This window comes from Populus alba, chromosome 7 (genome assembly GCF_005239225.2).
Source record: "Populus alba chromosome 7, ASM523922v2, whole genome shotgun sequence".
NCBI classification, from domain to species: Eukaryota; Viridiplantae; Streptophyta; class Magnoliopsida; order Malpighiales; family Salicaceae; genus Populus; species Populus alba.
The window spans coordinates 6,609,076-6,624,977 of record NC_133290.1 but is presented as its reverse complement, the minus strand read 5'-3'; the positions used below and the strand labels follow the sequence as shown (position 1 = coordinate 6,624,977).

At 30.4% G+C, this 15,902-nt stretch overlaps 2 protein-coding genes across 2 annotated transcripts; both read right to left on the bottom strand.

Annotated features, from left to right (window-relative positions):
* Positions 1-189: 189 nt before the first annotated feature.
* Positions 190-4,422, bottom strand: LOC118047782 (homoarginine-6-hydroxylase 2-ODD-C23). Its single transcript, XM_035057157.2, has 12 exons — positions 4,259-4,422; positions 3,945-4,060; positions 3,406-3,524; positions 3,246-3,309; positions 2,728-2,795; positions 2,267-2,325; positions 2,020-2,185; positions 1,862-1,881; positions 1,732-1,778; positions 857-937; positions 680-769; positions 190-595 (listed from the first exon to the last, which is right to left on the bottom strand). Exons 1-12 carry the CDS (start codon positions 4,290-4,292, stop codon positions 470-472), a joined length of 990 nt encoding a protein of 329 aa, XP_034913048.1. The 5' UTR covers positions 4,293-4,422; the 3' UTR covers positions 190-469.
* A 7,640-nt stretch (positions 4,423-12,062) lies between these two features.
* On the bottom strand, positions 12,063-13,356 carry LOC118047780 (protein IRX15-LIKE). The gene has a single exon (XM_035057155.2). It carries the CDS (start codon positions 13,253-13,255, stop codon positions 12,305-12,307), a length of 951 nt encoding a protein of 316 aa, XP_034913046.1. The 5' UTR covers positions 13,256-13,356; the 3' UTR covers positions 12,063-12,304.
* Positions 13,357-15,902: the final 2,546 nt, after the last annotated feature.

The window sequence follows — 15,902 nt, the reverse complement described above, 5'->3', positions numbered from 1 at the left end:
AATAAATCTTCAAGGGAAAAGACTCACCGCACTCTTGCCTGAAGTTTATAATTGTTATGATTAGGTTAGCTCCTAAACCTACAAAAATCTGAAATCATCTTATTTTTATATTGGAGGGACCACTGCAGATAATTAAATTTTCAACTATTTCCAAATAAAGTTGGGAATAAAACAATATCTTAAATAAAATAAACAATAAAATTTTGCATCCACATTCCATCCATTAGAAAAAATACAGAGAGGTTACTTTGTAGTGCCACATTGATGAGAGTAGACTTTCACACTGGGATGAAATTCCTACGAAATCAATAGGGTAAAAACTTAGAGGTTGCTTTCAATGTTGAGATTGCAACATTTGCGTCCTGTATTTTCTTCTTTTTTTTCTATTTTTTTCCATCCAAAGTAAACCTTGTTGCGGCAACTTGAGATTATTCGATAGCAAAAACAAGATAATAAATAGATCTAGAGCTCAAACAAAATTGGTTTCAAGTTTGCTTGCTAAATGCTCTCCATAAACGGCTTTTTCAAACTTCTTAATACCTCCAGTCTTCTCCTTACAAATATCTAAAGGCTCCACTGCAGCATCAAAGTTGGGCTGTACATGCAACGAAGGCACAGTGTGAGGGTCATTTCCTGGAGCAAGAGAAGACAATGCATAGAAAGGATATGTGGGACTAACCTCATAGAAATAAGCTACGCAGACCCGATATTTTGGAGAAGTGTTGATAACTCGGTGCAGAGTGGAATCATACATACCATTAGACCAAATCTGCAGTTTACCAAGGTTCATGATAATGACTGACTAGAAACCAAAGCAAACAAATATTTAGGTCCATTTTAGTCCAAATTTGCATACCTTCAGCATATCTCCAATGTTGCATACAAATGTTCCCGGAATTGGAGGGGCAGATATCCACTCGCCAGACAGGTTTCTCACCTTCACCAACGAATCTAAATTAGGAACGAGAGAACATGATACAGCTGGGATTTAAAACAGCAGTATGAACTCAAAGTTTGCGGCTACAAAGGTAGATAGCCAAGATATAATGATGCCTAAAATCCCGTACTGATATCAATGCTTCTACTTTTCGCTTAGCTAACAGAAATATTAACTCTTCTTTTTTCTTCTCTTTAATAAGGAAGGTCGTGTGTGCTGCAGTCACAACCGAAGCCACATTAAGCACTGTAAAAAGATATGACATGAGCTGGTATAAGCAATTATTAGTTCTACAGTTGTTCTACAGCTAGAAACCATAAGAGATGTTTTCTATTGGTGTTCAAGCACATTCAATAATCCTACAGCCACAAGGTCAACGAATTTTGATGTGATCATTGGAATGGAACAATAAAAACAAAACTACTGTACAGGAATTGTTTAAATGTCCAAAAAAATTTGCCACAGCAGCCTTCAACAATCTTCAATTCAATTGTACTCATTATACGATAAAAATGGAAAACAGTCTGATCACAGACAAATTTCAGAGCATGTCTAACAGTCTACACCGAAGTCCAAACAATTATTGTCTCTATAAAGAGCATAATAAAACCCTGTTGCAAGTTGTGGACAAAGGGTTGACAAAATAAGCAGCTTAATAGCGTAACTATATTTCTTATGTTTACAATACTCTTAAAATCTAGAGATTCAGAATTGATTTTTTTTTTTGTTAACATTTAGCAGATCATAGTAACAGTAGCTATCCTTGAAATCAGGACTTTAATTGCATGATTTACCTGAAGTGCGGTAATACCATCATCCTGATTGACCAATGTCACCAAACCTGTCATGCAACAATACACAATGAATTAATCCACAAAATAGATTTTATGAGCCGGTAATCAGCTTAAGGTTCATAAACTTTACCATAGTCTGTGTGAGCTCCACTGTAATGATTTGCACAGAAGAATCAAGCAGAGGGCAGAAGAAAAGAAAAGGAGGACAACATTTGCATTAGACCCAGCAACTTAAAGCAGCAAAAAGCTAAAAAGCCAAAGAGCACCAAGAGTAATAAGATTTCTTACCATCCTATGTCGTTTTCAGGTGCATTTTGGCCATTTGTATTGGAAACACCTGGATAACCAATGACACGCAACACCCAAAATGCATCTCCAGCTCTTTCGCCTTCAAATTCATCAGCTGATCCACCCAAAGCCAGAGCAATTCCCCGCATAATTTTTCTTGACAAGTCTACCAGTGCGCACAGAAAAACAGAGTTTCATACTGGACAAAGTGTGATAGATAAAGAGAAAGAATCCCAGAAATGCATGCCTCTGCAAAAGCTGATATATTCCTCCATCAGTACTTTGAAATAAGGTGGATCATGTGGCCTGCAAAAGGGAGCGCAGAAAATGAAAAAAACAAAAGATCAGTGTTGAGAAGCAACCTAACCATCCAATCAACACAAACTCAACAACAGAATAAACATTAAGCTTTACAATGAATGCTAAAACAAAAGAATCAGCAATTAAAAGCTATGACACGGTGCACAGAAGAAACTTGAAATAGAAAGCTTATTAACATATAGCCAGTTTCACTTATCCAAAAGCATCATCAATATAAATTCGACAAAGGCAATCATGTATTCGTAGACTATGATGGTCAATTAACCAGTCAACCTTCAGTAATTTGGTGGAAAGCACGTACCGGGATAAGATCTGAAAATTTTGAAATATAAAGCAAGAAAAATATAATAGGGGAGTTTTCCAGGAATCATTGAAAGTTCTGCATACCATTGATTAACTCCTTCAATGATCTTGCCAAGCGCTCCGTACATCCCTGGTGTTATCTCTCTATAACACTGTCCTCAAGAACCAAAAAGAGCAATAATAATCTTGTGGAAAAAACATACAAGAGCAAGAGCAAGAGCAAAGCTGACATAACCACATACTACGAGAAAGAACATCCAAGTGCATCTCACATGTATGCCAAAGTAACTAATCTTCAGAAAACGGACACAAATAAAGTGACTAACATCATAGCCTGTGAAAATTAATATTGGGTAATTGGAAGACTTTGTTTGAACCAAATTGTAAGAACTTCTTGATAAACATTCTTAAGCTATGTCACTGATTGGTCAATGATGGTTCAGAAGGATAAAAAGAAAAAATAATTTCAATATGGAATCGCATACAACCTTTGTTCCTTTCTTATATTTATTTACATGTTTTATTAATTTCAAGATAATTTAAGAAGACATTAACACTTAAGGATCACATGCATAGGATGCTACTAGAAAACTAATACATACATCGATGGCTTCATGCATATCAGGAATGCCTTTGGTTATGTTTTCTCCAATCCTCTGATATCCCCTGCATTCAAAATGAGACCTCGCAATTTGAATATAGCCTAGAATCCTATACGTAAATCATAATCAGAAAGATATGGCTGGCTATTTCAAAGCAAACCTGTATCCAGTAGCAGCACTCAACTTGATTTTCAACTTTTCTTCATGGGGAAGATCAAAAAATTTGCGTGTCACATTCTTAATATCTTTAATGAGGGAATCGGGAATACCATGTCCCTTCTAATGAACCACAAGGTAACAGGACAAAAAAAAAAAAACCAGAAAATAAGTCCAGAAAATAAACAAAGAACATTTCCTTCTGACTATTTGTAGAAAACACATCATCTAGAGTCGGAGAAAGGCGGTGTCTTTATCCAATTTAGCATAGAACCGATTAAGGCAACGCAATTTTTCCCCCCAAAGAATTGCTATCCAGAAAAGCAACATGAAAATGTGTTTGAGGAAGAATTATCCTTTTAAATAGCTGTTGTCACTTTCCCCTCCTAGAAGATGGGAAGAAACGCCATTAAAAAAATATGGATAGAGACCAAATTTGATTTCTAATGGTTCCATCCCATCCTTAGTTATAGCAATTCAACCAAACTATAAAGCACAAAACAGCCACACAGAGAGAGGAGATAAAAAAAAAAAAAAGAGTACCACATAGAAGAATCCAGCTTCTCTACAAGCCTGGTCTAATTGTCCAACAACTTCAAGAACATCTGGGTCTTGAACTCTCTTCGGATCATCACACTTTGCCACTAATGGACTAATATCTGCATAACGCAAGAGAAAAGATGACACGCAATCTTAAATTTGACAAGAAGAAGGCATCGGTTTCAGAAGGATAATTAAAACTAATGACTGAAAGCTTGAATCTTGTCATGTTTAGATAATGAAGAAAACAATTAAAACTATATTTTTGTACGTATGAAAAGTGGACCTTAATAAAAAGTAGAAAAGATGTGGATTACCTATAATTGGGATTGATTTGAAGTCGGTTGCCATGGATGGGCAGCCTCTCAGTGATCGGTTGACTGAGTCGGAAAAGAGATTGCAAGTTCAAAATTGTTTCTTTCTATCCATTAAGTTTTTAAGAAAAAACTAAGAGCTGTCGTCAAAACATTGTAGCATTAATTTATTTTTGCCCTCCAAAACAGAAACCAAATGAATTACCATAGGGATAAAAGGGGCTTTTTCTTGAAAACCATTTGTTATTATAAAATTGTGCAAGGTTATAATTGTCTCTCCGCTCATTCTTAGCACAGTAAAATAATAAAATTACTTTTAAAAAAAAAAAAGCTATAAGAGTCTCAATTTTTTTCCTATTAAAAAAAAAAAAAACAGTTAAATGATATTACTGTCTTTAAAGACAATTTATAAAAGAATCTTCTAAGAGCTTTTATGGTAGTTTTCATATTTTTTTTTTCCCTAATATAATCAAGTTAATGAACAATGATTTAGTATTTTAATAAATATAGAATATTATTAAAAAAAAAAAAATAGTTGATACTTGTGTAACACAAGCTAGTATATAGATAATATGTGAACTGTGGTCCAATCACAAAACATTATTTCTTGCAACAGTGTTTGTTTTTTTACATCACCTCCTCCACAACTGGACTACGTGTGTAGATAGAGGATATTCAATTTGGTCCTAGTAGTTTTCTTTTTCTTTTTTCTCTTTCTTCCATCTCTTCCTTGATTTTTAAGTTGACACTCTAAATTTTTAAATCAATCTTTCAATTTATTTTTCCATAACATTTGATTCATGTTTGTTTTATTACTATTTTTTTTATTTTGAATGATTAATAAAATTGCTATTATTTTTTCAATTTTATCTCCTTTTAATTTTTTTCAATAGTCAAATTTAATCCATATTCTTTTTATTGCTATTTATTTATTTAGAATGGGTTTTAAAATTTCTTTTTATTTATTTATTTCATCCTCCGTATTTTTATGCCAAATTTGATCCCTAATCTTTTTTTTTAGGAAACATTTTTTAAATTAATTTTTTTTTATTTCATACTTCAACATTAAATTTATCAGGGATTAAACTTCTTAATTGAGTCCAAGTCTGGATTTTACAAGTTGCGAGTTTGAAAAATTAACCTAGATTCGAGAGATTAGCCTGAGTTTGGTTGAGTTTTGTTTTTCTTTTTTTAAAAAAACTCATGTGTTTTTTAATTGCATCTCTCAATATTTATTTGATTGGAGATCGAGCTCTACTGTTTTTTTAGATGCTTTCTATTGGATTTTTCATTAATTTGGAGAATGACCCAAGTTTTATATGTTGTTTTTTTTTTTAAATTAACTTTTTCAAATGAATTTTGTTTTTAAATTAGATTAAATGAATTGATTAAATATAAACATGAGAGATTAACCCGAGTTTGCTTGATTTTTTTTTTAACTCATAATTTCTCAGTTTCATCTCTTAACATTTATTCAGTTGAAAATTGAACTCCGTTATTTTTTTTATTTGCTCTCTATAGGATTTTTTTTGCTAATTTTGAGAATGACCCAAGTTATCTCGGGTTTTTTATTTGTTATTTTTTTTTATTTATCTTTTTTAAAACAATAAATCTTGTTTTTTAATTAGATTTGATTAATTAATTAAATATATTTTTCTTATTACAAGAAAAAAACATTATCAATATTTACAGATTCTTCTTTTACATTAAAAAATATAGTAGGATCCACAGCGAATCACAAACTAATCATATAGTATTACATCAAATAAAGTTGTAAACATAGCTATGAGATATAACCCGGGAATCTATTCAGCCTAAGATCTAGATTCGAGATCAAACAAGTTTATTCTTAACACCACAAATCAAGATATTTTTTCCAATATCTTTTAAACAACTTTGTGTTTTTTTTTTTAAATAAATTCTGCTGTAATTTTATCTACTCAGGTATAAGCAAATAGAAGAGATAATTATTTTTTGTTCGGTTTAATTTTTATAAAAAAAAAATCAACCAAACTGAATTAAAATAAAAAATTGAAATTGAACCGCAACCGGTTTAAACTGACCGGTTTTGGCTTAGTTTGGTTTTTGTGAACAAAAACCAGTTTGACTTGATTTTCTAGTTTGATTTGGTTTTTTTGGTTTTGGTTTGGTGTTTTTTGGTCTGACTCGGTTTTTTTTCAGTTTTATTTGGTTTGGGTTTGGTTCAGTTTTTTTGGTTTAAAACTTATAAAACAAAAATCAAACCAAACCGATTAATTTTTTTAAAATTTTAAATGGTGTAATTGATTTTTATTTATAATTTAATTTTTTTAATTTTTTACTCAGATAGACCAGTAAAAATCAGTCTTGTCTGGTAGGTATCAGTGGTAATGTACGTTTAATTTGACAAGCAATAATGTTTGACGCAATTATTGATCATCTTGAAATGTGGAATTATTGAACATCCCAAGAAAGTGTACATCACAAAAAGAAAGACGTCGGCCATGAATGCCTGTAAAGAATAGTTACGGGAGAAAAAAAAGAAGAAATGCTTTAAAAAAGAATACATGAAATCAATGAAGCTTCAAATTAAATAATTAAGAAAAGCCTGTAAGTACAAACCTGGAAGAAGAAACATGGAAATATTAAAAGTTATATATATTTCTTTCATTTTTACACTATCTTCTGGGTCATGTGTTTTGGGAGAAATTTGAAGATGGCTTAGCAAAACCAGATTTTAGTTAATCACTAGCATTTTATAACCCACACTAAGGGAAAAAAAAAAATTACTAGTTAATTCTTAATGCATTAGAAAAAAGTACCAATGTTATGAATGTATTTTATTGAATCATGATTTTTTTTAATTAAAAGATATAACTATGTTATTTACTCTTAATGAAATAAATTTTAAAAAATATATGAACTAATAAATTGAAAAGAAATGTTAATGATAATTAAATAATAAAATAAAAAGTTAATAGTTTTTCAAAAAGTAAAAGACAAATGATTAGACAAATATTTAAAAGACAAATGATTGGACAAATATTTAACCTCGATTTTTTTTTTAATTTATCGTCTCTCGTTTTTACTCCTTGTTTTTCAATATATTTTAAAAAGCTAATTTGCGGCCTTTTATAATCCTCAATCTTTTCTCTTATTGTTTTCATATTTATGTATTAAAAAAAAAAGATTTTGAAAAAAAATTGTAAAAGAAAAGAAAAGAAAATTAAATAAAAAGTTTAGTGAGCATAATGATAGTTAAAGAAGGTGTAAGAGACTAACATGAATATTTCTAACCACTTCCCCAAGCAACTAAGAGAAAAGGGATAATGTTGGGGGAAAAGGTGATAAGATGAGAAAGTTATGGAAATATTTACAAGGAGATGAAATATGAAAGAACAAGGAATAAAATGGGGGATACAGGGGAGGAAAAAATTGAATGGTATAAAAGGGGGTGAATAGTAAAGAAGAGAAGAGAAAAAGAAAAGGTTAAAAACATGCGAGAAAAATAGAGTGGAGAGAGAGAGAGGGTAAAAGAAAAAATCATATTCATCTTTCTTCTACTCTCTCTTATGAACCAAAAACTCAAAACAAACCCTAGTCATTATGTGTTCCCCTCGTACCATTGTTGCTACCTTTACCATAGCCCAATAACCAACAACTAGGCCCAACATAACCAGTGCTAATAACAAATTGTCACACAACCATAATTGCTTTTAATGTCGCCAATTACTAGACTCAACAAACTAGCATTACAATCGAAACCAATACAATCACCACAACCCTTTTTCCTTTCAACACCACACCATCTCACCTTAAGAATACCATTTTATTCTATTAGAATTGAACCCTCTATTATCACAATCTTTTTTTAACTTAAGTAGAGCGACCAAGCCAACTCACCACCTATTAGCCTCCTTTTCTTTAGTAGCAGCAATATACAAGACAATTATAGCCTAATCGACCCGACAACCTAGAGAAAGGAAGAGAAAACAAAAACCAAATTTAAACTTCTCGTGCTTGAATCTTTCATTTCAAGTCATTGTTGGTGTGGAAAGAAAGAAGAGGAGAGCTACCCGATCCAGTCAATCACATGCCTCCCAAACCATTAAAATGTTGATCCATGCGCCACTAATTATGATAGTGTGTGAACTACACATGCCGACACTACCTTCCTTTATTCCAACCGCTTCAGCCCGACTTCATATACTCTAGAAGGTTGATTTTTAAATCCCAAATGGATTCTTAAATATTTTTCAACATAGTATTGAATGTTTGTGATAAAAATATTGATTATTTTTTTAATGATTTTTAATTAATTGTATATTATTGTGATTATTGAGAAATACCTAAAATGTTGAGGTCCATTACAAAATGTGACAAACCTCACCCATGATGCCACTTAGAAATTTATTCTTAAGGTGGTACAAGGCCAAAATCAATGCCTTGCTATGGGTTGGTAGGATTTGGTTGTGATAGGTTTCTCTAAGCGTGATGGTTTGGTCTCACTATAAAATCTACATGTTGATATTTTTTTGAATTGATATTTTATGTGTAGATGTTGTTTTTAAATGGTTTAGTCTTGACATTGAAAATCTTATATGTGCTTGTTTATTATGAGTTTGTGTTAATAAATTAGTGATAAATTATTTTTATATAAAAAAGAAACATGTTGCTTTTATTTGTTTTACGTGTGTACATGAATCCTTAAGGAATATGGCTATATATATATATATATATATATATATATATGTCATTTTTATGATTGTATATTAATTGTTTTCTTTATTTATTAATCAACCCAAGATGGTATGTTTGGACCTTATTCTTCAGATGTTGCTTAGCAAATAATGCAATCGATTAGTATATAATCTTTTTTAATATATTATTCATCGATCAACCCACAATGATATGGTCTCATATCAGACATTCTCTTTTGAACATTGCTTAATGGGTAATGGAAGTGATTAGTATGAGACTCTTAACCATGCCTTTACAAGACTCTTTATTTTTATAAATTTATACTAGAAAATGTAAACATTTGTAAAACCTCGACAATGTAAATGAAAAAAATTCTTATTTTACACGTTATGTCATTATGAAATGATTAATGATGCTATTAATTTGTTCAAGGCGTTATGTTACATCTAATCTCATTTATCCACCATTTAAGGACCGTTGACCATCATCAATAAATGCTCTCTCTCGTCGCTTCCTTTTCCTTTTTATATTTAGAGATTGAAATGTAATAAAAATTAAAAGTACGGACACTGAAAAAGACTTAATTGCACAATTGATCCATACCCTACCTTTATTAATCCTTAAAACTCACATGAATTTCAAAAACACCACCACTAACAGTGCTAGTGAGTTGGGGAGAGTAGTCCAAGAATTACGAGTGAGCTAAATAACTAAATAATCGAATTATTCAAAAACAAACATTACATAAATTAATGGAAAAAAACTAAACTTGGATATCAAACCAAAAGGGCTAATTAAGAAATTTTTAAAAATAATTTGATTGAGATTTGATTTTAGATTTGAGAAACTCAAAAAACTAAATTAAACAGAATTGAATATTTTTATAAAAAAAACAAAAATAAATACAGTAAAGTCCATTATGAACCCATTTAATATTTTAATAATTTTTTTTAAAAGTTTTTTTATTAGGAAATATATCAAAATAATATATATTTTTTAAAATTTATTTTTGATATTTACACATTAAAACGATATAACAACACTCAAAAAATTAATTTGAAGCATAGTAAAAAATAAAAAAATTTCAATTTTTTCAAAATTATTTTTGAAATACAAAAATAAACAAGCACTACATCATAACTTCTAAATAAAACTAAAAAAGGTAGATTAATTTGGTTTTTTTAATAAAAAATAGGACCAAACTAAACCAAACTGTGTGGTTTAAATTGGTTTTTCAATTCAGTAAGGTTCAATTTAAAAAAAAAAAGAATTTAGTTCAATTGAATTTTTTGTTCCAAACTAAACTGAATCTATAAAATATTTTATCATTACCTGTTATTGTTTCCCCCACTACTGATGTTCTCCATGTTGCTGATGCACGTGCTAATGTTCCTAGCCCCCTTGCTACATCAATTGTTACTCAGCTCAAGTTCTGCCCCCATTGTTGAGGGTTTTTTTTTTTTTTTTTTACTATATTATTTTTATTTTAAAAAAATTAAATTAGATCTTGACCATATCGATTATCATAAATTTTTTTAAACTCGCATGAGTCCTGTCCTTGGTTAACCTAATCCTAATTTGATCAATTATGCTACGTAAATTATAATACCAAACAATTAATATGTAATTTTAAAAAATTAAGGAAACTAATTTAAGGATGAAATAAGCTTTACAAATGTAATCCTAAAATTAATACATTAAGAACAATTAATTTCCAAATTTATATATATTTATATTATAAAATATAATAGCACAATGTAATATGTGTTTGTACAAATTTTAATTATAAAGAACTCTCATTTGAGAAGATAGATCAATGAATAAAATAAAATCATATTTAAAACATTATCCCATCAAATTAAATTTTTGGATTGGAACAATTCTTTTAAAAATATTTAATAAATTACTTTTATTAATTTTGTTATAAATGAATGCTATACGTATGTAATCTTGAAATTAATATACCATGAACAATTGATTTTTAAATTTATATATTTTTTGTATTTTTCAAATTTATTAAATCTCACACACACACTACACAAATGTATCTTAAAGTTCTTATTTATAAAATAGATTATTAGATAAAAAATAAAATAAAATAAATCCCTAAACTGTTCCCACGATCCCACATGACATGAACTTGTTATGGAATATCATTAGAAGATATATGACAATAAAAAAAAGAGTAAATATGCAAAATAATCCTCGCTAACCTCTCACATTTAATTTAAATAAATTTAGCTAGAAAATAATTTACATTTATTCAGTTAATTTAATGAATATCCTTTGGTTAGAATAAATTATTTAAAATGAACTACTATAAATACATTTTGTTTGTCTTGATAAGAATATATATTTTTAGTTTTTTCCCATTCTTCAAAAATAAATAAACTTCATGATATCACTCAGTAAACATATCTACTCGTTTAAATTTGTGAAAGACCCTCCTGTTTAATGGCTAACAAGAGCCAAGCCGGCTTGATGGCTCTCTTGTTTTTTAGTGGATAGGGCATCGCTATACGCAGGGCAAGTCACATTGTTGACTCTAAGCCGTACTAAAAGAATCTAGCCGTTCCAAATTGTCCATTGATGACCTTGATGATGCATTATTGAGCTCAATAATTTGGAAATATAATAATGTATGATCCCACTATGACGTTGAGGGAGGAAGATTATATCGAATATTTAGCACTTCTGCACTATGCTTCTTTGGATACCACAAGCTGTGTTTTTTCTACGTGGTTAATTGGAAGTGTTTTTGAGTTTTTTAAAAAATATATATTGATTATTTTGGATATTTTTTTACATGTTTTTTATATTCTAGATAAAAATATTAAAAAATATTAATTTAATATCTTTTTAATTTCAATCAAAAGTATTTTGGAAAACCTCTTTCAAATTTCAACCGATTAATTGTACAATACTTTGACTGTGCTTCTCATTCATGATTTTGCCTGGAGGCAATATTGTGATTGCCTCTGCGGAAAATCCCATGTCTGTTTTCGTGGTTTTGAAACCATGTGCAATATGAGATCAATTTCTGCACTAAATTGTGCCATCTGCAATATGGACTTATCTCTGACATTTAAACGTGATGCTGCTATAACAATGAACAAGGAGAAGTAAGTAACACAAAAATGACAATGGAGACTTCCAATTCCATGAAATTACAACTTGCATTGCCAAAAAAGAATAACTTTTAGACTCCCCACCAAACAAAAAGAAAGAAGAAAAAAGAAAAAAGGAAAAGGAGGGTCTAAGAACTTCAAATGTTCATAAATAAACCACGATTTGTTTTACCTTCTTTACACCACCATTGACCCATCGGCACTTTGCTTATTATCATGATCAAGAGGATCATCAAAACAATTAGAATGGTGAGGTTGATGTGTGGTTGCGACAGAAATGGAAGCTATTCTCGTCCATTTTCTCTACTATAAAATGAGCAAGCATGTCATTAGACTCCACCAAGTTCTCTCTGCACAAGAACTCATCGCCATAGATTCTCTCCACATTTCTGTAGTAATCGTGCACAAATATGTGAGTCTTGGCATTGCTAGCCTTCCTGCTCCTGGCTAGAACACCAGCTGTGAAGATTGGTGTCATCCTTCCTGGACCATCTGGTCCATCCCCTCTAGGGCCATCAACCAATATCACATCCCAGTCAACCTCATAGACGTGATTAGGCAAGTCATTAATCCCAAGCTTACACTCCGAGAAGAGTAAATTCTGCACTGGCCTGCATTCATTTTTTATCTGTTTCTTGGTGGAGGCTATAAGTTCTCTCATTTCCTTCATCTTGGTTGTGTATTGGACATCAAAGACATCAATTTCAGGATGTAACTCTTCATAATAAGCTGCGTAGTAGCGATTTTCTTCGATGAAAACTGTGCGTCCATTGTGGTTTAGAGCTTTCCAGAGTAGGGTCTCGTGTGTTAGACCAAAAACAAGAAAGTTACAAGGAGATGAGCACTTTCTAAGTACATCAGAGATTGGTTTGATTTCGGCATGCGACATGTGGAAACTGTCATTGGATCTTGAGGCATAGTGGAGGAGAGTATTGATGACTGATGTTGGCAATGGTGCATTAACATTGCCAAAGGTAGAGCTAGAAGCTGAGCGAGTGGCCATGGTGGTGGTGGTGGTGGTGGATTTGATAGGTAAGATCTCTCTTGTGTAGATTAGTGTAAGAAGGAAAGCAATAGCGAAGAATGATACAAAGGCAAGGAGCCATAACCGATTGGACCCTCCTTGTTTTTGGATATAAGGATGAAGAAGAATCAGCTTGGTGTTACTGTTGCTATTGCTACTGTTCTTCATCTTTTGAGTGAAACAGAGAAATTTGAGAGAGAGGTGGAGGGTGAAATCTCTCTTGTTGTGCTGTGATGGTAAAGATTTTGAATCTTGATGGAAACGAGTAAAGAGGGAATGATTTAAAGATGGGGTTAGCCAGCTCAAGGCAGCAGTAAATCTCTAGCGACCAAATAATTAATTACAAGTCAGGGGTCGCTTTTCCTTGTTCATGTTAGTTTTGGTTCTCAAGGAACCTCTATTTAATGATTTAAAATTATATAATGTCATTTCTTCAAAGAGGGGAGAGAGACCTATTACCTGAGAAGATTATAACACAAAAGCAACCATTAGAGGATGCCACACCTACATGGATTATTGCTTGAAAGAAATAGGAGATTAAGGACATAAATTGCTGTTTAAAGCACTGCAATTATTGAAGATTTTCTCTAATATTCTCTAGTTGTGTTGAAGAGTTGAAGCCTGTGCATGTATAAATGGGAGATCATTGTAAATTGCTTATGAGAGAGTATTGCAACAAGAACACAGGGCAGCCGATGAACTGTAGCTTCCATGTAAGAGAAAAGAAAAGATACAGAGCAGATTCTGAAGTAGCCACGAGATTTGTCTGATCTTGTCCTATGTTCAAGATAATGTCCCTCGAAAGTTCGAAACCTTTGACATTAAGGAGAGGTGATTATGGTTTGAAATATTTTTTATTTAGAAATATATTAAAATAATATATATTTTTTATTTTTTAAAAAATATATTTAATATTAGTAAAAAATATAAAAAAATTAATTTTAAATAAAAAATTAATTTTTTAAAAAAATACAATCCAACCACATTCCACCTAAATTATTAAATGTGTATCATGTGATTATCACAAAAACATTCCCTACCCTTCTTAAAACAAGGAGGAGGAGAAAAAAGAACTAAAACATATGGATTTCCCCTAAATATTTGGTAAGAGGCTAAACAACTATATACTTAACCAAAAGATTATATTATCTATTGTTTCAAACTATAGAAAATTTTCTTAATTAGGTTTTAATTCATGAATTAATGAAATTTCAAAGTTTTGGTGACTGTACCCTCACTGCCAGACATTTTTGCTCTCTCTTTTTTTTTTCTTCTTTTTTTAATCCAAAATCACCTACATTCCATTCTAAACATCCTTAAAAATTTTACTAAAGATTAAAAACCTGAAAGTTACAAAAAAAAAAAAAATCGTATGTATTTAAAACTTTAACTTTAATAGTGGTTGGAAGTAAAAATGATTTTTAAAATATTAAAAGAATAATTTTGTAGGTGCAAATGGTGATTTTAAATATCTAAAAATATATAGTGAGTGATTGGAATGTGTGTAAAGTTTTTAATGAAAACATAATAAAAGCATTATTGAACAAATTTTACATCTGCTGCGGTAGCGAGAAGTAAGAAAGTGATAGTGTTTAATATGTTGTTTGCTGATATATATATATTTTTAAACATGGTTGTTTAGGCTTGTTTGTGTTTATTTTGATTAATTTTATAGGTTTTAAAATTAATAATTATATAAGTTTCTAGTGATTATTATATTAATAACTATATGACTTGACTATAAAATAAAAAAGATTTGTCACAGTTAAATGTGTTTGATGGTGAGTTGTTTAACTGAAATGGTGTGGCTGGAATCATTGCCTGTGGCTAGAAATGGCAAGGGTTTATAAAAGAATTTAATGTTTGATTGTGTGTGGAAATGGGTAGGCATTGAAGATAAATTAATTGTTAAATATTAGTATAGGTGGCATTTTGATTATTTTAAAGGCAATTGAACAAGGACTATTTTTTTTTTAAAAAAAAAAAAATAAGCAATAATCAAATTTATGGTGTTTTTATTATTTTAACACAACATGAGCTTTTTAGTTATTAAATAAAAAAAAAAATTTGTAAACAATCAGATATTTTTTATTGATTTTTTTTGGCACGCCAGACCAAAAAATATAAAATATAACATGCGCTACAAGGTTTAAAATATAAATTATAATTTTTTAAAACATAACGGTTAAGTATAGAAGGAACTAACTGTTTTTTCCTTAAACATATTGCAACCATTACTATCAAAACAAGTATGCTTGTTTGACTAAATTTAATTTATTAATCCTTAATGATATGTGAATCCCAAAACACCACATTAACTAGGTTGTATTATTCATTAAAAACAACATATTTGCTAACATTCCACCAAAACAGAGAAAATATTCTAGACAAATTCAAGCCCAAGTATCATCCAAATATTTAACGAACACATTACCCATAACTAAACACAAACTAAAGTTGAACTAAAGTTTTTTTAAGGATCACATATTTAAATCCTCATTTAACAACAATTTCAAAAGGATTTAATAAATAAATCGGGTCCGCCCATCCATGTAAGGAATTTCAGCCAAAAGTCCTTCCTTGGACAACCATATACTGTCCTTTGTTTCTCATTTTGATAAGTAATTTTAATTTCATCTAAACACATTTTAACATGTATTTTCACATTAAAAAAATATTCAACAAACCCAACCTTTTTTTTTTCAATATGGCCAAAACTTCAAGGATAGTTTTCTTGAGTTTTCGTTCGAGCTTCGTAGTAGTTTAATCATAAAAACACATCCTAAAATCTTTATTTAAAACAAATATCATACAA

Coding starts and splice junctions, on each gene's coding strand:
- LOC118047782 (XM_035057157.2), bottom strand. CDS start 4,292: ATGGCAACCGACTTCAAATCAATCCCAATTATAG. Junction 2,326..2,727: donor ATTGAAGGAGTTAATCAATG/GTATGCAGAACT, acceptor TCCCTTTTGCAG/GCCACATGATCCACCTTATT. Junction 2,186..2,266: donor ATATATCAGCTTTTGCAGAG/GCATGCATTTCT, acceptor GCGCACTGGTAG/ACTTGTCAAGAAAAATTATG.
- LOC118047780 (XM_035057155.2), bottom strand. CDS start 13,255: ATGAAGAACAGTAGCAATAGCAACAGTAACACCAAGCTGATTCTTCTT.